Source organism: Aptenodytes patagonicus, chromosome 3 (genome assembly GCF_965638725.1).
Source record: "Aptenodytes patagonicus chromosome 3, bAptPat1.pri.cur, whole genome shotgun sequence".
NCBI lineage: Eukaryota > Metazoa > Chordata > Aves > Sphenisciformes > Spheniscidae > Aptenodytes > Aptenodytes patagonicus.
Window position 1 is genome coordinate 7784151 of NC_134951.1, and position 27347 is coordinate 7811497.

A 27347-nucleotide genomic window follows, 5' to 3' on the forward strand; every position below is an offset into this window, starting at 1 on the left:
GGTGTTCAAATAGCTTTTTGTGCTGCAGGTGAATTTTCTCTGGCTCTCCCTAACAATGAAACAGTAGGAAGAGGTAAGAGATGTCACAGAACAAAGAATCAACTTCTTGCAGAGAGCTTTTTAGTGAAACATATGTACACACCCTCATCAGCAAACTCTGCAGGTTTGAGACTGAGTTAACCAGCCACGAATAGACGTGTATACACATTTTGGAAGGCAAACAGCTTCCAGACATCTTTTAAAGGTACCCACAAGTAATACAAAGTAGACATAAACACTCCATATAGTGATATCTTTACATAGTGCCCTCATGGATACTATATATTCAGGAAGACATTGCTCACGTGGGTGGTGCTATACCATACTCCAGAGAGTAGAAAGCAAGCCCTTTTAAAATACTGAAAGGGGAGATGGGCATTGCAAGCTCCAGTGCAGAACTGGGCCAAGAGCAAACTGAAATGGCTAGATCTGTTTTCATCCCTTCTCTTGGGCTACTAAGCTGTATGGTTTACAAAGCAGAGAAAGTCATTCGTAGTTCTTTACAGTACGATTTCTAGTGTCACATAGTAACTGCAGATTTACTGCACTCTCCTGTGAAATTTGAAGTGCCATAACAAAGCTTTATGCTGCAGACTATTAACACCCAAATATTTAGGAGTAATAATAATAAAGACATTTCACCCTCCCCTCCCCTTCCCACAGGGAACAGATCTGTCTTTACAACTAGGGGTTGATTCAGCCCCGTGCAAACCTTAACAAGGTCTTTTTTGTGTGTGTGGCAAGTATTTGACTGACCTTTTGCTTAAAGAAGGGGAAAATCCCGCTTCCTGCAGCATATTGCTGGGACCAGCAAACATATCCCTTTGTCCATTGGACCAAATATATAATGATAATACTGTGCGGGTGCTCCAGAGCTGACTCAGCTGTCACATGATCACTTTATGCCAGTGACATGCTATCCATCATTACGTTTAAAGCGCCTGCTTGATTAATGTTCAGTATTTAATGTCAACACTGAGAAATTAGAATTCCGAAGTGTTACACTGCAGGAACTGCAAATACTGCTGCAGTGGTAATGGCCTGGGTTAGTTTCGTGTGATCTGTTAGTTGAAGGGGAATTTCACAATTCAGAAATATCCAAATGTATGTATGGTATTAACTACCAGCTGTGACCTCTTGGGATAAAGGTCATGAGTCACATTTAAAGAAACTAAAAGTTAAATTTCCAAATGGCTAAGATTATTTCATCCCCCATATAAACAGTACCTCTATCCTTTAACAGTATAGCTTTGCCATCCATATTCACAATAACACACTAGTTGTGGTGTTACAGATATACATGGTATACTAGAATTGGGAAGTACTTTGGCTTAGATTGTTTTAAACATCTGCTTCCCAAGTGCATAGGTTTTATCTTAACCAACTTGCTCAAGAAAATAAGAAAAAAGTACCATGGCATTTTTCATCTCTCTTGGTCTTGTTCCCTTTTCTCATTTGAAATGTTGTTGTTTTTTTCTTTTCTGTGGACAATTTTATCAAACAAATCTGCCTTTTCCCCTACTGTTTACTTAATGGTAACTCTTTTTTTCACCTTTGCTTCAGTCCTACATACGACAGATCAAGCAATTCCCATTAGAGCTACAGGTGGAGATTCAGGAACACTTAATGGCCAACAGACTCTTCCCTGGTGAAGAATGAGGATTCAAAGGAAACAACTGAGATTATTTTTACTTTCATTATTTTTGTTAAAAAAAGTTTGCACCTCGGTGTGTCATGAATACCCCTTCTTGATCTTCCTTTGCCTTGTCAGACCTGGCCAGCACAAGCAGCTGAGATCTTTGCTCTATTTTTCCTGCATCTCTGTGCAACGCTTTTTTAAAAAGAGAATATACTATTATTTTTTTTAAGCCTTTCAGACTGCTGTAACATGATCAGGATTCTCCTGAATCTCTATGCATTCGATCTCTTCTCGTTCCTTCCTTTTGGCCCGTTTCTTTTTCTTGTGGTGCTTTTTGGAAGGTGGGAAAAAGGTTAGAAAGACGGGCAAAATAACAAAACAGTGCAGAAGTGTGCAACTGCCGGCAAGCAGCAAGCATTTGAACAGTGTGAAGGTCAAATTTGAAGGCACAAAGAGAAGGGGGACCAACCCAATAAGAAAAGAAGAAACGTTCTGCAAAATGGCTGTCCCATGCTCTTGGAGGGAGTTCTTTATACACTGAGTTCGGGTGTGCTCAGTAGCTAGTACAAATGTATAAAGCAGGGGTGCACAGTGATCTATGGCAAAATTCAAAGTGTAGATAAGGCACAGTATAGAAATGCAATCCATGTCTACATTCCACAAGGTCATCAAGCCAAGGACACCCAGCTCTATCGAGGTGACACTGAGAATTAACCAGAAATTTCCCAGAGGATGGATAACCAGGAAAAAGGTCAGTATTAACACCAGCAGGATGCCAAAACCAGAAATCAGGACAGGCATAGTTACTGATAAACCATAGTGGTCCATGAAAACAAAGGTAGGATTGAACACAATGAACTTGATGCTCTGTATAAGAGAGAGAGGCCTCAGCCTCTCCAACAATTCTACTGCCTCTCTCTGTGTGTTTTCACTAGTCCTGGCCACCAGGTACAAACGAGAAGCAATTATGTTGTTCTCATCTCCAGCTTTGGAGAAAATGATGTCATTTTTGAAGTGCTGGAATTCTGGCTTTTTTAAAAAGGAGCTCTGGAGGATGCTGATAAAGTCACTTTTGTTGGTTGCACTGATGTTACCCACTCGAAGGTACTGGTAATACTGTTCGATCCAGGACACTGTATTGAACCCCTGGCTCAGTGTTTTTAGGTCTTCTTGCACAGTGCCATTCCAGTACTCCAGAGGTTCGTAAATGTAGAAACCTATCACTGGGCTGTAGTTGCTGAAATACTTTTGCTGTATGAGGGCATAGGAGACACTCGGAGACTCACTGGCAAGAAGATTGATAATGTTGGCTCCATCATTAATCTGTAAGCACCCCATAAAGGAGAAAGAGGCATAGATGAGATACAGTATCACCACAAATGGCTTGACATAGATATTGGTAATCCACTCATTGTAATGCTCTCGGAGGAAATGCTGGATAAAGTGATGCTGGTACGGGTTGGTCTCATGATGAGAAGTATGCTGATGGCCATCGTTCATCATGGTCTGGAACCACACAGGTTTCCGGTCCAGGTATTCTGCTGAAGGAATTTTACAGCAGAAGATGCTGTGATAACGGTTCTGCTCCAACTGGCCAGCAAAGACCAGGCAGGAACCAAAGAAAGAGAAGATATAGAAGTAGTTCAACAGGATGGAGACACACATGTTCTGGCAAAAGACTTTTACAGCTTCAATGTTGGTGAAAGGGCTTGCACCCATGCCGAAGGCTATGAAATACAAGGAGCTTGTCATTGTATAGGAGACCATGACATCTGAGTAGGCATCTGCTACTCTGTCCTTGAATGGCAGATTCTCTCTGGTTCGACGCCATCCTGAAAGAAGTTCAAACACTCCTTTGGTTCCATGACCTGAAATGAGAAAACAAAGTATATACATGTCGATATATAAAGGGGGTCCCATCATCCTGCAGGTTTTTCATCCTCCAGCAGGCAAAAAATTTTGTCAGCTAAGCTTCGTTATGATTTTGTCACTAGTTAAACAAATGGAAAATTGTGAAGTGTCTGTCTAAAGCTAGACACCAGAATTCATATGCAGGTGCTTAAATTAACAGCCTGATATTCTGAGACTCTCCATGCTCAGAAATGAAATTATGAAATACCTTTTAAAAGACACTCATTGATTTTAATGGACATTGAATTAGTTCCCAAATGGACTGTCTATATAGGACAAAGGAGAACATTAAGTTTAGTTCAAGTCTGGGGTTCATTCTTGAAATTCCTTGTGGCATCCTACTACATCTTTCAATGTTTAAGGGATTCAGTTTGAAACACTTACAAATGCAAGTAACAACATTTTCTTCCAGAGAGTATAAATTAAAGGCATTACTTTAGAAATGAGGAGGTGTGGCCAAGAAAGGGACACCTTGGTTCTTCATGCTGGACAAAGGAAAAAATATACTGCCATTAAATACAAATAACCAGAATAATTTGTATGATGGTTCTCTACCTACTGAGTGACATTGGAACTTCTCGGTGATAGTCTACAAATTTCCACACTATATGAAAGTTGACATGCTGGTGGTAGTGATGGAGAGTACAGTACTGGCAAAATCACTGGTCCACATCAATTGTCTAGAAAACTTACGGGTTTTTTCATTACTATGTCTCCCTCTGTCTCTCTTTTTCTCTCTCAGCTAACCAGAGCTCCTCCTCAGGAGAAGAAATTCCCTTAGCTCACATGATAGGACACTCAGAAAAGAGCCAGACGTGATCAGTGTTCCATGACAGGTTCTTACTTTGTATTCCATCCTGAGAAGCATTTTAGGGGTATGATTTTTTAATGAATTAAAGCTTAATTCAGACTTACTTTCATTTTACTCACCACAGTCACAGTCCAGGAATACACACATATATTCTTTTATTTCCCATTAGAGAATTTCAGTTTTGGGGAAAATATAAAACCTAACATTAAAAAACACAGCCAAAAGGATTTGGCTTTCAAATAAAAATTTTGGTCAAAAATTAAAAACACACATTTGGGTTTGGATGAGAAAGTGGAAAGTTCTCTGCACTTTGGATCAAGCCCTGACAAAATTCTGGACAATGTAAGGAAACACAGTACTGAGCAGAGAAAGAAGTAGAAGCAGATTGCAGATGCTCCTGCCTCTGTGTGCCTTCACTCTCTGCAGTAGAAGAATTGCATGCAGCAAAGCATGCACAAAGGTAATTTTCTCGTAACAAAACCAGAAATATGACAACAGGAGATTTGCAAATAATAAAGTGTGTAATAGTGAGCAAAAAGTCTGTTGAGTTTGTCTTTTGATCTAAATTGTTTGGATTCATACAGCTGCTTATGTTGCCCAAAGCAGACTCCTGACAGCCATTCTAGAGAGGGAAAATTACAGCATAAACTGTCAAGTTCTGTGAATGTTACCTGTTTTACTGCAAATCAGTGTCCCCAGTGAAAGATAAACATACAGTATTACAGAAGTCTTGCAGTTAGCAAAAAACCTGTGTGGAAATGTTGCTCTCTTCTGAATCAGCATCTTGGTTCAGGAGGGACCTTGAATTCCCTGGTAAGTTTAGGGGGAGTCTGTTCGAATTCTCAAGGCACAGCTGTCTTGCACACTGTCACTTTTGGACCATCAAGCAGAAAGAATTGGCTCCTTGGGCTGAGTAAAGCTGCAGAATCCAGTGACTTGGATGCAATTTTATATTATGCCTAAAGCAAGCCTGTAAGTACCCTGCAGGGTGTGGACCAGGCTGGCTGGTCACCACTTCCAGTGCCCATGTCCTGGCATGGCTTAATTTAATGGTATAGGAGTTGTGTTTCATTCTCTTTTGGGTACAGTAGAGCACAATGATCTCCCTCAGATGTCTGTGCTCACCCCCTCTCCATCTACCAATCGATTTTGGATGGTTCTTTTCCAGACATTTCTGACAAAGGTCCCTTTAATGTATGACTTTACCACTTAAAACTTGTTCATATCCCATATGTCCATAACACCTGTCTTTCCGAGCCAGCTCCTGACCTCATTTTTGCCCCTTCTCTTCCAGCTTTAGGCACCCCTCTTGTTTCTCTCTCTCTCTTTTTGTTTTCTTCTCTTACGAGGAAGGTTGAGGGGATGAGTAGTAGCACAGGATTTCTGCTCCTATTGCTGGTGTCATTCCTCCCATCTCCTCATCCCATCAAGACTCTTCCACTGAGGGCAGAGTGATCTTACTGAGCAGAGATGCTGTTTTCTACCTGTTTCCTCTCTTCCCCCCACTCTCCCAAGTACCCTGCTGTGATCTAAGACTAAAGGAATCCTTGATCTACAGACCTCACATTGGAAATTTAGGGTCTAGCTGAGATTTTGAGAACATCTTTCCTCTCTAACTTCTTTCTTCTCCCTTTAACAACGCGATGGTAGCCACATTGGGTCAAACCAAGGGTTGCTCTACCTCTGTCTAGTTGACCTGACAAAGTGCAGGGATAGATTTTCAAGAAAAGGATGTTAGAAACATATAGAGTAATTCTTTTCCATTTCAGCCTCTGAGATTTTTGCATTCAGCCAAAAGGCCTGCCAAAAAACAGAGGCTGTATTTGCAACATCATGTTCAGAGGCTTTGAGGGACCTGAGGGACCTTTATTCATCTCTCTAATCCATTTCTAAATGCACTCATACTTTTGGCCACCACAGCTTCCTGCTACCAGGAGCTTTATTACTTCATTACTCGCTGAATGAAGGAAGGACTGGCTTTCGTTTGTTTCAAACTCTCAGCCAGTATAACTTTATGGCTGAACTAAGCAAAATGTAAACCTGTTGGTCCATGAGCAGCGTCTTTCATAAAACCTGTTCTATACTTGTGTCCTTTGTTCCTGGGATCTCCCATCTGAATAGTCCCAGCATCCCTCACCCTTCTGACACCTCTCCTTGACCACATGTCCACAGCTAGGCATGTGCTCCCTAGCTGGCTGTCCAAGACACATATGTTAATTTGCCATCTGGGTGTTACCAATAAAATATAAAATAGCTGAGTTCTGCCTTCAGCCTCCTCTAGGAGGTACTAATCTGGGATTTTTCCTCTTTCTAGGTGTCAATTTTCACAAAGCTTCTAGGACTGCAGTAGTCTCTGAGATCTCTATCCCTCTTCTAGATGTGACTGAAATGGGCCCATTATTTGCAGGTTGTTGTTATACGTGCAAATGTATGGAGAGAATAACTGTGGGAGGCTCTTGTTAGGAATCACAGCTAAAAATGATTGGCAAAATCAAATAAAAAATAAAAGATTTTGCAAATGTTAGATAGTGTGGATCATTGTAATGTTTTTAAATTGGAAATTTAGCAAAAGCAGTCCTTTTGCTGAAACGGTTTAAGTTATGATGGATTGGCACTTTCCAAAGAAGCCTTAGGTGAAGCAGAGCTCAACCAGCTCTATCAACAATTTACAGTAATACTGACTTTTCTCTGCTATTCCAAAATCTCACTTATCTGCCCACCTGAAAGGATATGTTCACAGCTGCACTGATATCATGTTTTTATTGTTATTAATTTATAAATTTTAGTGTATCACATTCTCAGTGATGTGTACATGGATGCATTTAATCTTAAGGTAGGTACATAATGACTGATAGAAAGGGGTTTGACTGTGAAACATATACGTATGCAAAGACTACCCAAGAGTATACACTAATGTGTATGTACTAACTTGTGTCAGTACTGAAAATGAAAATATTGTAATTAAACTCTAGACATTTTTTTCTAATAAAGCAAGTAGTATCTTAAAGAAATAAAATATTGATATTTGTAATGTCTTTGAGCATGAAAACTGGCACTAATTTTCTTATGATTATTATTACACAAATGTAAAATTTCCACTTATTCCACTTTTGCAGATAACCAGCTCTGTCACACAAATACAGGGACTGGGGAATACAATGCAGTCATTCCCTTGCTGCCACAAGAAGAAATCTTTCCCTGACTGATTTTCCTACATCATTACTCTTATACCAAGTTTTCCAGTCAGCCTCTGTTGTTCTCCCCAGATAAGCAGGTCTATTCCCCTTTCCCACCAAGGATACAAATTCATTGTTTTCTGAATTGGACAGAAACCAATATTTTCCTGACATTTCTAATGATTCAGACACCACAGTCACTCTGTAAAATTCTGTTCCTTCAGCTTCATCGCTAATGTCACTGACAACATTGACAGTGGAGTTAAGTTCACTGAGCAGTTCTAGGAAGGCTCACACGGTCTTTGGCTCTGGGTCAAAACTGCCAAGTTTCTCTAGTACTAACATGACATGAATGAAGTACAGTAATTTTTTACTTGCCAGACAACTAATGGCCTATGACTACTTAAGAAGAAAGGAGACAAGAGAAATTTTTATTCCACTACTTATGAAGTTAGGAGAGCAAATAAGAGTAGCTGCAGAGAAGGTAGAAATATATAATGCTTTTTCTGCCTCAATTTTCAAAACAAAAGGTTAATTATGAGCAGATATTTAAAATAAGTTTGAAGAGGATAGGGATAAAAATATGAAGAGTGACATAACAGATTAAAGACCACTTCATTCAGGTAAATTTATTCAAGCTGGAAGAACCTGGAGAAATGAATCAATTAAAAGCTGAGCCAAAGCAATCTCTGAACTATTAACAGTCACCTTAGAGAATGAATGTAGATGGGATGGTCCAAGAAGAACGGAGAGGACAAACATAATATCTATTGTCAAAAAGGAGAAAGAAGACCTCCAGAACTTAATGTCCATCAGCTTAGTTCCTATCTCAAAAGATAATAGAATAACCAATTGCAAACCAATTTGCCATCACTGAGAGGTTAGGAAAGTGATCAGAAAAAACTGATATAGATTTATCAAAAACAAATAACCTAAAGTCAACCTAATTTCTTGCTTTGAAAAGTAACTAGCCTAATAAAGGGATAAAACCAGGCTCACTAGTGATAAGCCTGGGGGCAGCATGCCAATGTTTGAGGGACGGTGTGCTAGCAAGGTCCCTTGGTCTGCTGTCTCAGTGGAGGTAGGGGATGGAGATCCGTGCGGCAGCAAAGATGCAAGGGTTATGGATGTGTTAGAAACCACAGAAGTGCCTGAGAATGGTCACGTAGGAATTAGGGCTTCTCCCCCCAGAAAGGTGGTGGGATCAATAGCCCAACTGAAGTGCATCTACACCAATGCATGCAGCAGGGGCAACAAACAGGAGGAGCTGGAAGCCATTGTGTGGCAGGAAAACTATGATATAGTTGCCATCACGGAAACATGGTGGGATGACTCACACAACTGGAGTGCTGCAATGGATGGCTATAAACTCTTCAGAAGGGATAGGCAAGGAAGGAGAGGCGGTGGGGTAGCCCTGTACGTTAGGGAGTGTTTGGATTGTCTAGAGCTTAATGATGGTGACAATAGGGTTGAGTGTTTATGGGTAAGAATCAGGGAGAAGGCCAACAAGGCAGATATCATGGTGGGAGTTTGTTATAGACCACCCAACCAGGATGAAGAGGCAGATGAAATATTCTATAAGCAGCTTGGAAAAGTCTCTCAATCGCTAGCCCTTGTTCTCGCGGGGGACTTCAATTTACCAGATGTCTGCTGGAAATACAATACAGCAGAGAGGAAACAGTCTAGGAGGTTCCTGGAGTGTGTGGAAGACAACTTCCTGACACAGCTGGTGAGTGAGCCTTCTCTGTGAACAGAGAAGGACTTGTGGGTGATGTGATGATTGGAGGCTGTCTTGGGCATAGCGATCACAAAATTATCAATAGAGTTTTTGATTCTTGGAGAAGTAAGGAGGGGGTGAGCAGAACTGCTACCATGGACTTCCGGAGGGCAGACTTTGGCCTGTTTAGGAGACTGGTTGAGAGAGTCCCTTGGGAGGCAGTCCTGAAGGGCAAAGGAGTCCAGGAAGGCTGGACATTCTTCAAGAAGGAGATCTTAAAGATGCAGGAGCAGGCTGTCCCCATGTGCTGAAAGACGAGCCGGTGGGGAAGAAGACCGGCCTGGCTGAACAGAGAGCTTTGGCTGGAACTCAGGAAAAAAAGGAGATTTATGACCTTTGGAAGAAGGGGCAGGCAACTCAGGAGGACTACAAGGATGTCATGAGGTTATGCAGGAAGAAAATCAGAAGGGCCAAAGCCCAACTAGAACTTAATCTGGCTACTGCCGCAAAAGACAATAAACAATGTTTCTATAAATAGATTAGCAACCAAAGGGAGGGCTAAGAAGAATCTCCATCCATTATTGGGTGCGGGGGAAAACAGTGACAAAGGATGAGGAAAAGGCTGAGGTACTTAATGCCTTCTTTGCCTCAGTCTTTAATAGTAAGAGCAGTTGTTGTCTGGGTACCCAGCCCCCTGAGCTGGAAGACAGGGACGGGGAGCAGAATGAAGCCCCCATAATCCAAGGGGAAATGGTTAGCGACCTGCTACACCACTTAGACACACACAAGTCTATGGGGCCGGATGGGATCCACCCAAGGGTACTGACGGAGCTGGTGGAAGTGCTCACCAAGGCACTTTCAATCCTTTACCAGCAGTCCTGGCTAACCGGGGAGGTCCCAGCTGACTGGAGGTTACCAAATGTGACACCCATCTACAAGAAGGGCCGGAAGGAGGATCCGGGGAACTACAGGCCTGTCAGTCTGACCTCAGCACCAGGGAATGTTATAGAACAGATCATCCAGAGTGTCATCACACAGCATGTACAGGACAACCAGGTGATCAGGCCCAGTCAGCATGGGTTCATGAGAGGCAGGTCCTGCTTGACCAACCTGATCTCCTTCTATGACCAGGTGACCCACTTAGTGGATGAAGGAAAGGCTGTGGATGTTGTCTACCTAGACTTTAGTAAAGCCTTTGACACCGTTTCCCACAGCATTCTGCTGGAGAAACTGGCTGCTCATGGCTTGGATGGGCGTACTCTGCACTGGGTAAAAAACTGGCTGGACAGCCGGGCCCAGAGTGTTGTGGTGAATGGAGATAAATCCAGTCGGGGGCCAGTCACAAGTGGTGTTCCCCAGGGCTCAGTTTTGGGGCCAGTTCTGTTCAAGATCTTTATCACTGATCTGGATGAGGGGATTGAGTGCACCCTCAGTCAGTTTGCAGATGACACCAAGTTGGGCGGGAGTGTTGATCTGCTCGAGGGTAGGAAGGCTCTGCAGAGGGACCTGGACAGGCTGGACTGATGAGCCGAGGCCAATTGTATGAGGTTCAACAAGGCCAAGTGCCAGGTCCTGCCCTTGGGTCACAACAACCCCATGCAGTGCTACAGGCTTGGGGAAGAGTGGCTGGAAAGCTGCCTGTCGGAAAAGGACCTGGGGGTGTTGGTCAACAGCCGGCTGAACATGAGCCGGCAGTGTGCCCAGGTGGCCAAGAAGGCCAGTAGCATCCTGACTTGTATCAGATATAGCGTGGCCAGCAGGAGCAGGGGACAGATTGTCCCCCTGTACTCAGCACTGGTGAAGCCGCACCTCGAATACTGTGTTCAGTTTTGGGCCCCTCACTACAAGATGGACGTTGAGGTGCTGGAGCGTGTCCAGAGAAGGGCAACGAGGCTGGTGAGGGGTCTGGAGAACAAGTCTTCTGAGGAGCGGCTGAGGGAACTGGGACTGTTTAGCCTGGAGAAAAGGAGGCTGAGGGGAGACCTCATCGCTCTCTACAACGACCTGAAAGGAGGTTGTAGCGAGGTGGGTGTCTGTCTCTTCTTCCAAGTAGCAAGCAATTGGACAAGAGGAAATGGTCTCCAGTTGCTCCAGGGGAGGTTTAGATTGGATATTAGGAAAAATTTCTTTCCTGAAAGAGTGGTGAAACATTGGACCAGGCTGCCCAGGGAAGTGGTGGAGTCCCCATCCCTGGAAGTATTTAAAAGACATGTAGACGTGGCGCGTAGGGACATGGTTTAGTGGTGGACTTGGCAGTGCTAGGTTAATGGTTGGACTCGATGATCTTAAAGGTCTTTTCCAACCTAAACAATTCTATGGTTCTATGATTTTATGATTCTAATGGAAAGAAGGAGAAGGAGACAGGCTATCTATCTCAGTAAGGCATTTAATACCTTTCTACTGGGCTTAGTAAGTTTTTTAGTATTATTGTATTCAGTATTCTGACAAGAAAATTAAGGCAATACCGTCTAGAGGAAAACATGAGAAATATGTATTCAAATGATTGAAAGGGTGCACATACAGAGTTGTTTCCAATGATCTATCAATTTTCACGGGGACATTGTAAGTGAGATTGCATCAAAGGTCCATCTTGGTCCTGGTTCTTTTTGATATTTTCTGTTAATGATCTGGACACTTATGGAATTTGTGTGTGAGGCTAAACTGGGGAGGAGTTCAAACCCTCTGTAGAGCAAGATTTTAAACTTGGAGAAGTGGTCAGAAATCAGTAAGATGAAACTTAATGAAGATAAATGCAAGGCTCTGAGGAAATCAAAGGAAAGAAATGCATAATAAGGAATAACAGGTGAAGGAGAAATGAGACAGAATATTGTTTAAAGGATATGGGGAACTTCAAATATTCTGTTACAACATGTAAAAAGCTGAATTAACGGTAATAACATAAAAATTTGGAGGCAATAATTTTGCTTACACTAGTAGGATGGAGGCATGAACTGGAGCACCGTTTTGAAATGGGGCATGATATTTTCATAGACTCATAGAATCATGGTTTGGGTTGGAAGGGACCTTTAAAGATCATCGGGTTCCAGTCCCCCTGCTGTGGGCAGGGACATTTTTTAAAAACAATTGGAAAAATTCATCTGAATGACTTGGGGAATGAAAACAGCAAACAATAGCCTGTTTGTGAAATATGAAAAGCACAAAGAAAAGCTGAATGAGTTGGCCTATTTTCCCCTGTAGATCACAATGCCAATGAAGACTCAATAACATTCAACATGAAAAAAGTTATTTTGAAAAGGACAGCAATCAATTTTTTCTCATTTCTACAGGGAGGAGGACAAGGAATCATTGGCTTCATTTGCAGAAAAACATTTAGGTTAGATATCAGAGAAAGAAAAACTTTCTTCCTCTAAGGTTCATTAAACACTGGAACACACTATCTAAGGAAGCCATAAAGTCGTCTTCATTGCAAATTTTTTAAGAAAAAGGTTAGATTAGTAAATGTTAATGGAGGTGCTAGGTACATCCTGCCTTAGTGCCGTGAGGTGGATTCTATGCAGATTCCCGAGATCTCTTACATCTCTACCGTTGTACCATCATACCTAACTTTGACTTAAGATTCTTAGGATTACTTAAGCATGAAAACCAGTCTACCTTCTGTGTGGCCTTAACCAAAGCATGTCTGTTCAGCATTTATCTGTTCCTTCAGCTACAACCCGTCAACTTCTTGGGTTAGGAATTTGATCTGCATTTATCACTCAATATAATATCCACTGAGACCTCAGTCTGAAGTCACTAGGCACCAGTCACTGCTGGAAGGAGGGACTGGGTACTGCCAGCTTTTGTAAACTTTCTAGGAAGGAAGACCAGCATGCCTGTACTTTTTTGAGTCAAGACATAAGGAAGAGGGTTTGCTGCTATAGGTGATAGCAGTCAATGTGGCGATATCCCTGTTGTCTATGTTATATTTCAAATCAAAACTGCAGTGGATAAAGTAATGGGGTTTTTAATCACGGGGAAAAAATCACAGGGCTCTTAATTAGAAGTAAGTGCCATAGCACAGCTTTACTCAACATTTCTGCACTAAGAAACCCAAGTATTATATTCAGTTTTCATTAACAGCCACACCTGTAATCTTGCCACGTATATACAGGATGCAAGGACAGCCTTCTTTGAAATCATAGTGGTGGGCAGTAAGTATATTTTTACGTTAAAATTCTTTGCTGTGAGTCTACAGGAAATGACCTTTCCGTTATTTTATCTAGAAAAACAACCTATAACTCCTTGAGGGGGGAATCACATTTTTTTTTCCCCTGGGAATAGACAAACAGGGCACATGGGGATTTTTTTTCTTCCTTAGCACTAGAGAGGGCAGTTCATCTCCTGGAAAAACTGGATTTGTTTTATCAAACCAATGCCCCATGATAGCAGGGGCCATGGCCATTAGTAGCATATTAACTTGACCTATTCTCTGTCTAATTAAATGTTTTAAGACAATATAGTTTATTTGGATGCAACTTAACAGCCTGTGGTATTCAGAAGGTGAGGTTGTGATCTAATGTTCTCTTCTGGCCTTAAAATTTATGAAACTATGAACTTATCCACACCTATTGATTTGAAAATGCACCCCATTTTTGATAGTTTAGGCTCACACAATCACATTTTTACAGAGGAGGAACTTTCCATCTCAACACAGTGCAATGTAGGATGCATTTGTTCTTCTGCTTAATCACTAATATTAGAATCCCCACTTATATTTAGAAAACTGAGGCAAGGAGATTAAGCAAATTGATCATGGTCACCAAGGACTGTCTACATTTCAGAAGGGAAGAAGCAATAGAAAGAATGATTAAACTACTTCTTTATGAAAAGTCAATAAACCCTTGTGGTCCCTGGTGCAGAAGGCAAAAAGGATTTGAAGCTTGGTGATACCTCAGGCAGCATTAGGATATATGAGGAAAAGTGTACCTTAATCTAGATCCTCTTCCATAAAGGTAAATCTCAGGACAATGAATCCAGACAAGAAGTGGACCTTGCCCACAAGCCTGAGTAAATAACTTCCCAGCTTGATTAAGGATAAGGAGAAGATAGAGTATATATATTTTTTTAACTAAACCAAAATAAATGTGGGAAAAGACATTGCCAGTAAGATGCCTGGGATAGTTCAGACTTTGGGGACAGAGGGTCTAACTGTGGAAGCAATGCACCACTGACTAACATTGTCCAAAGGGAGGAGTTTCCTTGAGTCATAGGGATTATCAGTGATATTACGGTATTTACACCTTCTGAATGTCACTGAGCTTACAGCAGTTAATAGATAAAGTCCAGCCAAGACCTGCTGATGAATCTCCTGCAGAAATTTTGTTTTCACTAAACATATGATCCTTTATCTCATTTGAGACATCGCATTTTGTGATATTAAAAAGCATCTAAACAGACAAATTAAATCATTTCTAGGTACATTCCCCTTGTGATGCCATGACATACACTTTTTTTCCTCTAACCAGATTTATGCAGACATGCTGACAGAGGGGTTTACACCCTGCTGTGCCTTTTCATCTTAAAAAGTATGCAGGGTAGAATTGTTCTTTTAAGCAACGGGTCCCTATCATAATAAATTGGCTAATTTACGAGAGCTGGGTTCTATAGCAGGAGTGTTTAACCAAGTGCAATGAAACCTCAGCCAGATGAATTGTACGTCTTTATTGACAAGGACCTCAGAGAAATCTCCGGTGCTACAGAAGGGATTTTGGTATTGCTAGATTTTAACACTTTCAACAAACACAGCACATGTACTTAAAGCTATCACAAATATCATAAATGAAGATAGTTATGCCTAATAGATATTTCGATTTCCTTAAAAATATTTCGACAAGCCTATGGCCACTTTGCAGGCCTGAACACATTAGTGATTTCCAGCTCCCAAGTTTTGGTGTATCCCTATTACAATGTGAACCCCATTAAAAAAATAACAGTGCATCACGGGGTACTTCTATTAAACATACAGACTGTGACTGATGCCTTCATGTGTGCTCCAAGTGACTGCATTTATTTCTGCTCGCATGAGAAGTTCTAAAAGCCTTTTAAATAATTCTGGGAATAGCTGATGAGACCAAAACATAAAAGAGCTAGTCTCCTCATGGGCATTTCAGTGGAGCCTGGCAGATAGCAACCCTGTGAGTGTTTGAGGCTGAAAAGCAATGAGGAGAGAGGCAAACATTTGATTCTGTCTGGTGTTTACTGTATAATGGCATTTCAGAAGAGCTCAGTATCAGCCTAACACTGCTCCCATAGAATATTGTGAACTTCTCAACCACAGCCATAGTTGTGGTAGCTGATCTACCAGGTAACTACAGCAGGAGATATTACTGGCTGCTTTAACCTAAGGTTACCTTTTTGCATGACTCTCCCAAGGAAAATGCCTCTCTCTTTTCACCTGTTAAAAAGGGAGCTGAGACAGCCAGTTTAGCCTAGGAGCCTGACTTTTAGACTGCTAAAATTATGTGAGATTAATCATATCTTCTGTCTCCATCCTGTTTTCTTAAATCCTTCTATTGCAGAAGGATGTCGATACAGAAACGTATGCCTGTAGAAGAAGAAAACAAGGTAATGATGTACCAGTCATAGCAGAGTCTCTCTGTTAATTTCCAGGATCCTAAGGATCTAGGATCCTAAGGAACACCAATCTGTAAAATACATTAACGCCAATCTGTTGGAAACACAGATGAAAAGCGACAGTTCACTTGCTCTTTTGGTGTCCTTTCTTTTATGTGCCCCCTTCAACTAATCAGCTCCACAGTCCTTGACAGCCCCCTCACTCTACCCTTTCCCATCCACCTCAAAATAAACGTTGTTCCAGACAACATAAAGAAGCCCAGACATGAGCAAACAACTACAGGAACTGGGCTAAATTGCATGGCGATCATTTACTTACATGGCACACCCCTTCGGCACATCCTCAATCTTTTATCAGTTTCTGCTTCTCATTTTGCAGACTCTCCAAGGCAAACACTGTTATCCCTGTTTACACAGAGACCAGCGTAATGGGACCTTGATCTTGATTTAAATTAAGAATAATTAATGCTAACATGAATTTGGCATCTCTGATTTTGAATCTTATCCAGTTTTGGATGTTTCATATTGAAAAGGCCTTTCCAGAGCTTCACTATAAGCATCCCTGGGTAGAAGCCCAGGGTTGAGCACTGGAGATGAGCCAAAGACCTGCTAGTCCAGATGCAAACATGTTTCTAACTGAACTGTAGTGACACCACGTTGTATTCAAGGTTTGTTTGCTACAATTCATTTTAAGGTCAAATTTTACAATTTTTCATGCCTAGAAGCTCCTCTTCTTGTTAGAAGGAACTGAAATATTAAACAGCAACCCCCCCCTACCTCATGCATTGAAACAGAGCTGAACATGGAGAACGTTTCAATGGATGTGATTAGTCATCACGCTGCATACCTCATTATGTGAGATTTATGTTTGAGCTAACGTATACTGCTTGCAAATTGTATATAAAGTGGGAATCCTGCTTAGTTTTCTGCTGTGCTTAGCAATGAATTAAAATGCTTTTCGCTGTTTCTCATCTAAGCCTTTTAATGAACATTGTAAACAAGGACTGCACATATGGAAATTGCTATTCATTGATAGGAGTTTAAGTGACATAGAAAACAAGGGAATGAATTTAGATCAAGCTATTAATGAATTTATTATATATTCATTTATACTAAAAACATACAATGGATTTGTGACACTGATCAGAACATGCTCTGTTTATCATCACCTGGATTTGATAATCCAGTAATATCTGAAAGAAAATCAGATGAAAAAGGTGCTAGTGAGTCTCAAGAAAGGGAAATGCTTTGATCAGGTGTGGATTCTGCCATCCAGAAGAAATAATCTATACTTGAATCATTATAGAAACAATGAGTTTGGTCATTTGTTACTTTCTGGCATAGAGAGAGCAATTGTGGATTCTTCAAAGAAAAGCAACAGAACAGTTAAATAGTTGGAGAAGCAAATAAAAGGCGTGAAAGAATACATGTCTGAAAAATGACCAGTGCATTTGTAAGTCTGAGCAAATGAAGAGAGCACATGAGTGTTTGAAGAGAGTGGGACAAGTATCTGGAGTTACCCATGAGGGAAGTGTACAACATTTTCAGTAGTGGGACCCAGTTATGAAAGGGGAAGAGTTTTACCTTTCCATGCCAAGATGCACTTGTCTGCACAGCCTGCAGTTTCTGAAGTGCAGGATGCCAGAGTGTAACAGGCAATAAGCAGGAAAAAGTTCACCCTTCACTTTCTCCAGCGAAATTGGTCGTCTGTCCAACCGACGTCCCCCTACTTGGACAGCTGGAAGCTCTCCTGGACAAAGCTTTGTGGGGCTTTATCGCCCTTTGAAAGGGATATAGGCTGTCTGATCGAAGATATTTCTTATACATCCCCAAAGCCTAATGGGGCACCAACTTTTCACACTGGCTGAAGATCTGGTCCTGTGGTTAGCTTGGCTCATGAGGTTTGTAATACGCTGAAGAGCGCGAGTACTGCATCTTGGCTGAAGTAGCTCATTTTCGATTGCTACCCCAGGGTCAGGTTCTAGCTGAGAAAGGCAGGGCTAACTTTTATCTCGATAGTTAATGCAGGTCAAATCCATTCCTTCTCTAATAATTTCTATCTGGAAATTACTCCAGCTGGTGACACTACAGTGCAGAGCATAGCACACCTGCTCTTCACTCGGCCACTGGGGTTTCCATCTAAACTACTTATCTTGATGTAAAAACATACCTTTTCTGCAATGAAGAGATAGCTCCAGACTGAAGGGAATGAACCTGTCTGCTGACAGGGTGATATTTTTAACAGCACTATTAGTGTAGGATTTGCTGACGTTTGTTTACTTCAGAAAAGGGATGGGAAGGCAGAGGGGGAGGCAACGTTAGCCCTTCGTTTCTGTTTGCTGGGAGTGAAGAAAATACGAGGGACTGACTCAGCAAATTGAAAAATAGGTATTAAATCTCCCTTTCCCTTCCCAAAAAGCCCAGGTTCTGCATTGCACAAGAATGAGGAGGAAGGCTGTTCTGCTGCCCTTGCCAAGCCCGAGACGGTGCTCGGGGAGGAGGCGTTCGGTGCACTGCAGCGCTGGGCTGCCCGCGCCCCGCTGCAGCACCGCAGCTCTGGCTCAGGTCGTCCTGCCGGTGGGGCTGCTCAGGCGGGGAAGCATCCTTCCTTTCGGCTGCGAGATGCAGGCAGCTGCCAAGCGGCTGATGCAGCGATGTGGCTGCTGCCCTACGTTGTGATACACAAGCTGTGCTGCTCACACAGTAACGCTGTGGGGGAGCAATAGCGCTCTCCCATATTCCCAGCTTGTCCCTATAAATTTACCCCGGGGAGGGATTGCAGTTTGCAGATCCAGGACGTGTAGGTTACATATATACCATTTATCAAACAGCAGTGCCAGGGAATGCTGTGGATGCAAGAATTCATTCAGCCGAGCTGCCAAATGCCTATAATGGTCCTCAGCATGCCTCTGCACGGGCAAAAGCCTATGCTTGGACCTAAGAGTTTCCTCCCGTTAGACAAAGAGTGAAAAGCAAAATGAACCAAAGAGAGAAGAAATTACTTATCCAAACGACTGAAATAAAACCCTACTCCTTACGTTTCATTATGCAGCTCTATTGACAAAATTACAACTGCAACATATTGATGCTATGCCTGCTGCTCCATGACTCGCGGCTAGACTCATATCAAAATTGTTCAGAAACCTGTAGCACTAATATGGGCCATTCAGGAGATTAAGAGGACTTGCATACGTTCATGGAGGCAAACTGCACGGAAAAGGTCATTAAAGTCAGAGACAACACATTTGGACGTGGAAGCCAGTGAGCCAAGAAGCAGCTGGAGGGGGACTGTTTTGGGAAAGTGTGACTTTATGCTTGACCTGTTGAAATCCTCATTTTTAAAGCCCTCGCCAGTAGCTACTATCACAGATAGGATGCTGAGCTAGATAAACCCTTTGGCCTGAATCTGTCTGAATGCTTTCATGTCCCTATGTATTCATGGGGCTGACTGCATTAAAATCCATATGCACATGAAGAATGAATTAAAGCTGTGCAACTCTTCCAGCCCTTAATTCTGGCATTTAAGTTTTTGACGTTACTAATTTTAGTCCTATAGTAATACCATTTAGAAACCTGTCTTTGAATTGATACGAATATTTGCCTCATTCACTGCATGGTCTCAGGTCCTATTTACCATCACCATTTGTACACAGCACTGATTACAAATTGATTATTTTGTCATGGGTTGATATGGCAGTGCATGCATCAATTCCCACATGCACTACATACATTAATGAATATCATGACCTCTGTGAGATTGTTACAGTTATTACACAAATTTTACAGCGGGGAAATTGAGGCAAAAAGAAATCTAGTTTTAAAATATCACCAGGATCCATCAGTGAGCAATTAGTATTGAGCAGGCCTTGCTGTTCTCATGTAACACAGGACTTTTATTGCAATGCATATGCTTAAAGCCTGGAATGAATCAATGTATGCATATGTCATGCTTTGGGGATTCATACCTTGGGTGTTAGACCAAGACACAGAAGTAGTAAACTGTGCAAACTAATAGGCACCTGTTAAAATACATTGTTTTCCCAATTTTGAAGATAGCACATGACCGCTGCTTTTTCTGCAAGCCCTAGACTCCTTCCCTTGTTGCTCTTCAGCCTTTTCAAGAGGCAGGGCTGCCACTAACAAAGGCCTCCTTCCCTGCACAGCACTGATTCAGCCCCCAAATCACTGGCTACAGTGTCCCATGAAGAGCTGGAATTAGACCAACAAGCTCTTTCCCAGTTTTGTGGTGCATGGCCTCATCTTCAAGTTGCTTCTCATAAAACCTGGTGAAATGGTTCTAAATAAAGTGTAAGATGAGCTTTCTTTTCATGGCAAAACTCCCACAGACATCTGATATGCCCAGTGTTGGCATGAAAAATACGAGTGGGCTGGCTTGTGCAGGATTTAAAAAAAGCCTTTCCCAGTTAGGAGCATTTATCAGCTCATTAATGTATCTGAAACCTGACCTTTAGCAGTCTGTCCCAGGGGGGCATAATTAAGCTTTTCACTTAATTATTATTCTGGCTAAACTCATTGTAGCCTTAAAACAATATATGAGAAACGTTTCTGTTTTGGGGGGGGTCCTTTTTGCTAGGAATACCAGGAGCAGTGAGCCAGCTGGTTGCCCACCCTTTTCCCATTATTATTTTGAATATCCATAATTTCAGATGTGAGTAATTTTGAACACGGTTAGTTTGAATGTGTACTTTCCTAATACCTCAAGGAGGAAGAGAGTGGGACAAGGACAGGAGAGGGAATGCTTTCTCTGATGAATCTTTTGGTGTGCATAGGTCCCTACAGAGGTCATTGGAGATTCCTAATCTGCATCCATTCTAATGAATTAAGCATTTCTAGGGTTAATTTTCTGCCACAGAGGCCAGCTGGTGGAATCCAAGCATCACTACGGTATTTTATTTCTTTAGCCTTATGATGGTGTGCTCCCTCCCAACCTGACCTTTATCTCCCGTAACCCTGCTCAAGCGATAACCACCAGTGGCGGTCGTAATGGGTGCGTCTGGTCGTGATGGCTGCATCCGGCTCAAGGTGGATTCAGGAGACAGATAAGAACACAATAGCCAAGGGTTAATTTGACCAATGCTCCCATCTAACCACAGTGCTGGTCAATGTCCGACTCAAGCCAAATTTGGAAGAAACTAAAATCTGTGGTCGGTATGCAAATATGACTATGAGTGAATCATCTTACCCCCATAAACAGTGAGCAGCCCAAGAGCCCTTTGAGCTCTTCTGCACGGCAGCAGGCTGCACGACACGATCTCCCCCTGAGTAGGGAAGCCTCTCAAGGTTACGCCTGTTGCAGAGATCCTTTACTCCTCAATATTGAAAGATTCCTTGCCGCAACAGATCCTTGGTAAGTGACTAATAGCATGCTAAACTAAGATTATATCTTAGATTGATTGTACACATAGAATCATAGAATCATATAATCATTGAGGTTGGAAAAGACCTCTAAGATCATCGAGTCCAACCGTCAACCCAACACCACCATGCCCACTAAACCATGGCCCTAAGTGCCTCATCTACTCGTCTTTTAAATACCTCCAGGGATGGGGACTCAACCACTTCCCTGGGCAGCCTGGTCCAATCTTTAACCACTCTTTCAGTAAAGACATTTTTCCTTACATCCAATCTAAACCTCCCCTGGCGCAACTTGAGGCCATTTCCTCTCGTCCTATCGCTTGTTACTTGGGAGAAGAGACCAACACCCACCTCGCTACAACCTCCTTTCAGGTAGTTGTAGAGAGCGATGAGGTCTCCCCTCAGCCTCCTTTTCTCCAGGCTAAACAACCCCAGTTCCCTCAGCCGCTCCTCAGAAGACTTGTTCTCCAGACCCTTCACCAGCCTCGTTGCCCTTCTCTGGACACGCTCCCGCACCTCAACATCCTTCTTGGAGTGAGGGGCCCAAAACTGAACACAGTATTCGAGGTGCGGCCTCACCAGGGCCGAGTACAGGGGCACAATCACTTCCCTGCTCCTGCTGGCCACACTATTTCTGATACAGGCCAGGATGCCATTGGCCTTGGCCTCCTGGGCACACTGCCGGCTCATGTTCAGCCGGCTGCCGACCAGCACCCCCAGGTCCTTTTCCGACAGGCAGCTTTCCAGCCACTCTTCCCCAAGCCTGTAGCGCTGCATGGGGTTGTTGTGGCCGAAGTGCAGGACCCGGCACTTGGCCTTGTAGAACCTCATACAATTGGCCTGGGCCCATCGATCCAGCCTGTCCAGATCCCTCTGCAGAGCCTTCCTACCCTCGAGCAGATCAACACTCCCGCCCAACTTGGTGTCGACTGCAAACTTACTGAGGGTGCCCTCGATCCCCTCATCCAGATCATTGAGAAAGATATTGAACAAGACTGGCCCCAAAACTGAGCCCTGGGGAACACCGCTCGTGACCGGCCACCAACTGGATTGAACTCCATTCACCACAACTCTCTGGGCCCGGCTGTCCAGACAGGTTTTTACCCAGCGAAGAGTACGCCTGTCCAGGCCATAAGCAGCCAGTTTCTCCAGCAGAATGCTGTGGGAGACAGTGTCAAAGGCCTTACTGAAGTCCAGGTAGACCACATCCACAGCCTTTCCCTCATCCACTGGGCGGGTCACCTGGTCATAGAAGGAGATCAGGTTGGTCAAGCAGGACCTGCCTCTCATGAATCCGTGCTGGCTGGGCCTGATCCCCTGGTTGTCCCGCTCATGCCTTGTGAGCGCCCTCAAGATGAACCGCTCCATAATCTTCCCCGGCACCGAGGTCAGGCTGACAGGCCTGTAGTTCCCCGGATCCTCCTTCCGGCCCTTCTTGTAGATGGGCGTCACATTGGCAAGCCTCCAGTCATCTGGGACCTCCCCTGTTAACCAGGACTGCTGATAAATGATGGAGAGTGGCTTGGCGAGCACCTCCGCCAGCTCCCTCAGCACTCTCGGGTGGATCCCATCCGGCCCCATAGACTTGTGAGCGTCCAGGTGGCGTAGCAGGTCGTTGACTGCTTCCTCTTGGATTATGGGGGGTTCATCCTGCTCGCCGTCCCTGTCTTCCAGCTCGGGGGGCCGAGTACCCTGAGGATAACTGGTCTGCCTGTTAAAGACTGAGGCAAAGAAGGCATTGAGTACCTCAGCCTTTTCCTCATCCTCGGTGACAATGTTCCCCCCCGCATCCAATAAGGGATGGAGATTCTCCTTGGCTCTCTTCTTGTCATTAATATATTTGTAAAAACTTTTTTTGTTGTCTCTAACAACAGCGGCCAGATTGCGTTCTAGCTGGGCTTTTGCCTTTCTCATTTCTTCTCTGCACGACCTAACGAGATCCCTGTACTCTTCTTGAGTTGCCTGCCCCTTCTTCCACAAGCGGTAAACTCTCCTTTTTTTCCTGAGTCCCAGCAAGAGCTCCCCGTTCAGCCAGGCCAGTCGTCTTCCCCGCCCATTCTTCTTACGGCGTACAGGGACAGCCTGCTCCTGCGCCTTTAAGACTTCCTTCCTGAAGATCGTCCAGCCTTCCTGGACCCCTTTGCCCTTCAGGACCATCTCCCAAGGGACTCTCTCAACCAGCGACCTGAACAGGCCAAAGTCCGCCCTCCAGAAGTCCATGGTTGCAGTTTTGCTGGCCCCCCTCCTTACTTCACCAAGAATCAAGAATTCTACCATTTCATGGTCGCTAAGCCCAAGACGGCCTCCGACCACCACATCTCCCACCAGTCCTTCTCTGTTAGTAAACAGCAGGTCGAGCGAGGCACCTCCCCTGGTAGGCTCACTCACCAGCTGTGTCAGGAAGTTGTCTTCCACACACTCCAGGAACCTCCTAGACTGCTTCCTCTCTGCCGTGTTCTATTTCCAGCAGACATCCAGGAAGTTGAAGTCCCCCACGAGAACAAGGGCTAGCGATTGAGAGACTTCTGCCAGCCGCTTATAGAACGCTTCATCCGCCCCTTCATCCTGGTTGGGTGGTCTATAACAGACTCCCAGCAGGATATCTGCCTCGTTGGCCTTCCCCCTCATCCTTACCCATAAACACTCGACCGTATCATCATCACAATCGTTGAGCTCTAGACAATCAAAACACTCCCTAACATACAGGGCCACCCCACCACCTATCCTTCCTCGCCTGTCCCTTCTGAAGAGTCTATAGCCATCCACTGCAGCACTCCAGTCATGAGAGTCACCCCACCATGTTTCTGTGATGGCGACTAAGTCATATCTCTCCTGCTGCACAATGGCTTCCAGCTCCTCCTGTTTGCCGCCCATGCTGCATGCATTGGTGTAGATGCACTTGAGCTGGGCTATCGATTTCACCCCCAGCATTGGCATGCCACCCCTAGGCTCATCTCTAGTGAGCCTGGTTTTATCCCCTTCCCCCTTCAAACCTAGTTTAAAGCCCTCTCAGTGACCCCCGCCAATTCATGAGCAATGATCCTTTTTCCCCTGTGAGACAGCTGGACTCCATCTGTCGCCAGCAGGCCCGGTGCCATGTAAACCTCCCCGTGATCAAAAAAGCCAAAATTCCTCCGATGGCACCAGCCCCTGAGCCACGTGTTGATCAGGTGTGTTTTCCTGCTCCTTTCAGTATCCTTCCCTGCCACTGTAGGGATTGAGGAAAACACTACCTGTGCTCCTGATCCTTGAACCAGTCGCCCCAGTGCCCTGAAGTCCCTTTTGATTGCTTCTGGACTTCTCTCTGGAACCTCATCACTGCCAGCCTGTATAACCAACAACGGGTAGTAATCGGAAGACCGTACCAGACCAGGGAGCTTCCTAGTGATGTCTCTGACCCGGGCCCCAGGGAGGCAGAGACTTCCCTGTGGGATGGGTCCGGTCGGCATATTGGGCCCTCTGTTCCCCTCAGAAGGGAATCGCCTATGACAATTACCCTCCTTTTTTTCTTAGCAGCGGCAGTCATAATGTGTGGGGCTGACTGCCTCACCCTACGCGACCCCCTGGATGGACCTTCGTCTACATCCTCGTTTGCCTGGCCCTCAAGTTCCAGGGCCCCATATCTGTTGTGTAAAGGCAACCGGGAAGGTGAGGGAGGCCAGGTGGGGGTTCGCCTGGCACCCCGAGCAGGGACCTGTTTCCCTTCCCTCCTGTCGCTTAGGTCCCCTCTTCCTACCTGGTGGCAAGAGGGCAGGGGATCCTCTGCTTCTCCCAGAGCCTCCATCTGCTGCCTCTGCCTCAGGGACGGTAGGGTTTGGCTCCACCAATCTATCTCCCTCTCACACTCCCGGATACTCCTCAACCTTTCCACCTCCTCCTTCAGCTCTGCCACCAGGCCGAGCAGATCATCCACCTGGTCACACCGCACACAGGTGGTGTCTCTGCTGCCCTCTGGTACAGCTGACAGGCTCAGGCACTCCCTGCAGCCAGAGACCTGGACAGCTGTATGCTTGCGTGTGAGCTCCGTCTGGGTCGCCACATTCCTTCTGGTGACGGCTTTTGGCCGAGTGGAAACCATAGCTGGTCCTCTTCTCGGAAGCCGATGATTACCAATTGAGTTGGCCTCTAGAGCCAGGAGGGGGGCTGCGCCTTGCCCGCTCGCCTTCCCTGCACGCCCTGCCTGTGCGAACTGCTGCGCAAACTGCCGCGCCACGCCCTTCTGACGCGCCACGTCCCGCCCTGTTCGCTGCGCTCCGGGTCGCTCGTGCTCCCTGGGGGCTGCTCTTGTAAGTGAGGGGGTTTGGCTGCCGCCCCTCCTGTCCCCGCCCACGCTGAGTCAGAGCTGATTTAATCCTTTAGACATAAACCTTTGACCAAGTCTGGGACTAAGTTTGGATCCAGCCACACCTAGACTCCTCTAAGGGAAGGAGTTTAGAACACAAGGGGGTCTTCCCTGAACCTTGTGATTCAACAGGAGGGTCTCCCTGACAGTTTTGTCTCACCCTGTCCTCTATGCAGTAAATAATGAAGTGTACCTTGCCATTGAATCTTGTTAAACCACTGTCACGTTTACCATGGAACTTTGCTAACTCACTGTTTTATATCAATAAAATATATTGTTGCTTCTCTCTTGCAAGTGAAGTGCACTCTCACTCTATGCGCAACAAGCCTCCAAAATAGAACGCGCACACACAAACCCTAATTTGCCCCTGGGAATTATTTGGGAAAGTGCCATGGACAGGGCAAAATCATGCCAGGGAGCATGCAAACAATTTAATACCATAGAGACAGTCACAGCCCTGGCCCTGTTTTCTTCACTAGTAAAGGCTTTAGGCAAAGGGTGATGCTGTTCTGCCGCTGTCCATGCACAAGAACCACGCAGATGCTTAATTTCCTGGTTCTGGTGAGGTACCTAACTTTCATGTTTATATCTATAAACATGGTTGTGGGGGTCTTAATCCCTTTGTGGACATGGGAGAAAGCACAATACGCTAATTCACTTTACCATTCTTTTATAGAGATGGCTACGCTGGTTGAAAGTACTTACAGCTGTACTGGTGGGAGGGAGAGGGGCTGCCTTACCTTACAGGATAACTGACACAATAGTATATCACTAGGGCCGGCTTTAGGACCAAACCCTTGGCTGTTCTGAGCCTGTCACTCCCACCTGACTTTAGCGTGTGCATTCATTAACTTCTCCGACCATTAAGAAATGGCAGAGTTTTTCATGGTAATAGGAACTGAGGAGATGATCTCTGCCTCTCTTTCCATCTGAAGTGCTGATTCAGCTATCCTTCTTCTCTAAAAAGTCTGAGAAACAGGAGATTACCCCTTATAAGGAGCCCAGTGCTGTCAAAGAAAAAGGAGGAATGAGGAAACTGCTAGATCAAACTCCTTCAAACTCTCTGGTTTTAGTGCTTTTGATACACTTTAAAAAGTTGCATTGTCAGTCATTGCAATGGGTGTAAGGCAGAGATAGCCTGAGCCCAGACTACAGACCACATTTAATTACTTGGTAGCTGTAACTGAGAGATGTAAAAAATCTGGAGAGAAGCAGCCTGTTAAGGCTGTTACCAAAAGAGGGTTTTGCTTGCTAAGCTCAGAAGAAAGAAAATTATAATCTACACTAGAAGCAAGGTGCTGACTGTTCTCAATGAATCACTGATCTCACGGCGTGCTTCTTTTTATTACCTTTATGTCAGCAAAGCTTTGTGAGTAGCACTTTGCAATGTGCTCTCAGTATGTTGAATTTACTCAGAAAGGCAAATAACAATAAACATAAAATGAACAAACTATATATATAAATCACTGCAATTTAAATATGGAACAGAATGCAAAGTTATTTGTTTTAAAAAGAGATTTTAAGATTTTTTGCCTCCTACAGGAACCTATATATCAGCTTATTTTAGATGATTGCTTCTGAGAATGTTCCCATTCATCCAAACTATGACATCATAAATTGCTGTTTCCCTTCAGTTTTAAAGAACTAAAAGTGATTTCAGATATTGTCATGAGTTATCCTTATAAGACTGAGAATGAAATTTGTACAGTTTCAGTCTATATCTCTCAAGCTGATAAATGATTGTTATAATGGTGTTTTCATTC

The 27347-nt window shown here is 44.1% G+C and overlaps 1 protein-coding gene across 3 annotated transcripts in view; it reads right to left on the minus strand.

The window, feature by feature from the left end:
* Positions 1–1865: 1865 nt before the first annotated feature.
* The window catches only part of PTCHD4 (patched domain containing 4), a 93585-nt gene continuing 68103 nt past the window's right edge, over positions 1866–27347 (minus strand). For all 3 annotated transcript variants that reach the window (XM_076335420.1, XM_076335419.1, XM_076335418.1), the window contains one exon: positions 1866–3546. In XM_076335420.1, coding sequence (XP_076191535.1) covers positions 1913–3546 — 1634 coding nt within the window. In that variant the 3' untranslated portion in view covers positions 1866–1912. The remainder of the gene's footprint in view (positions 3547–27347) is intronic.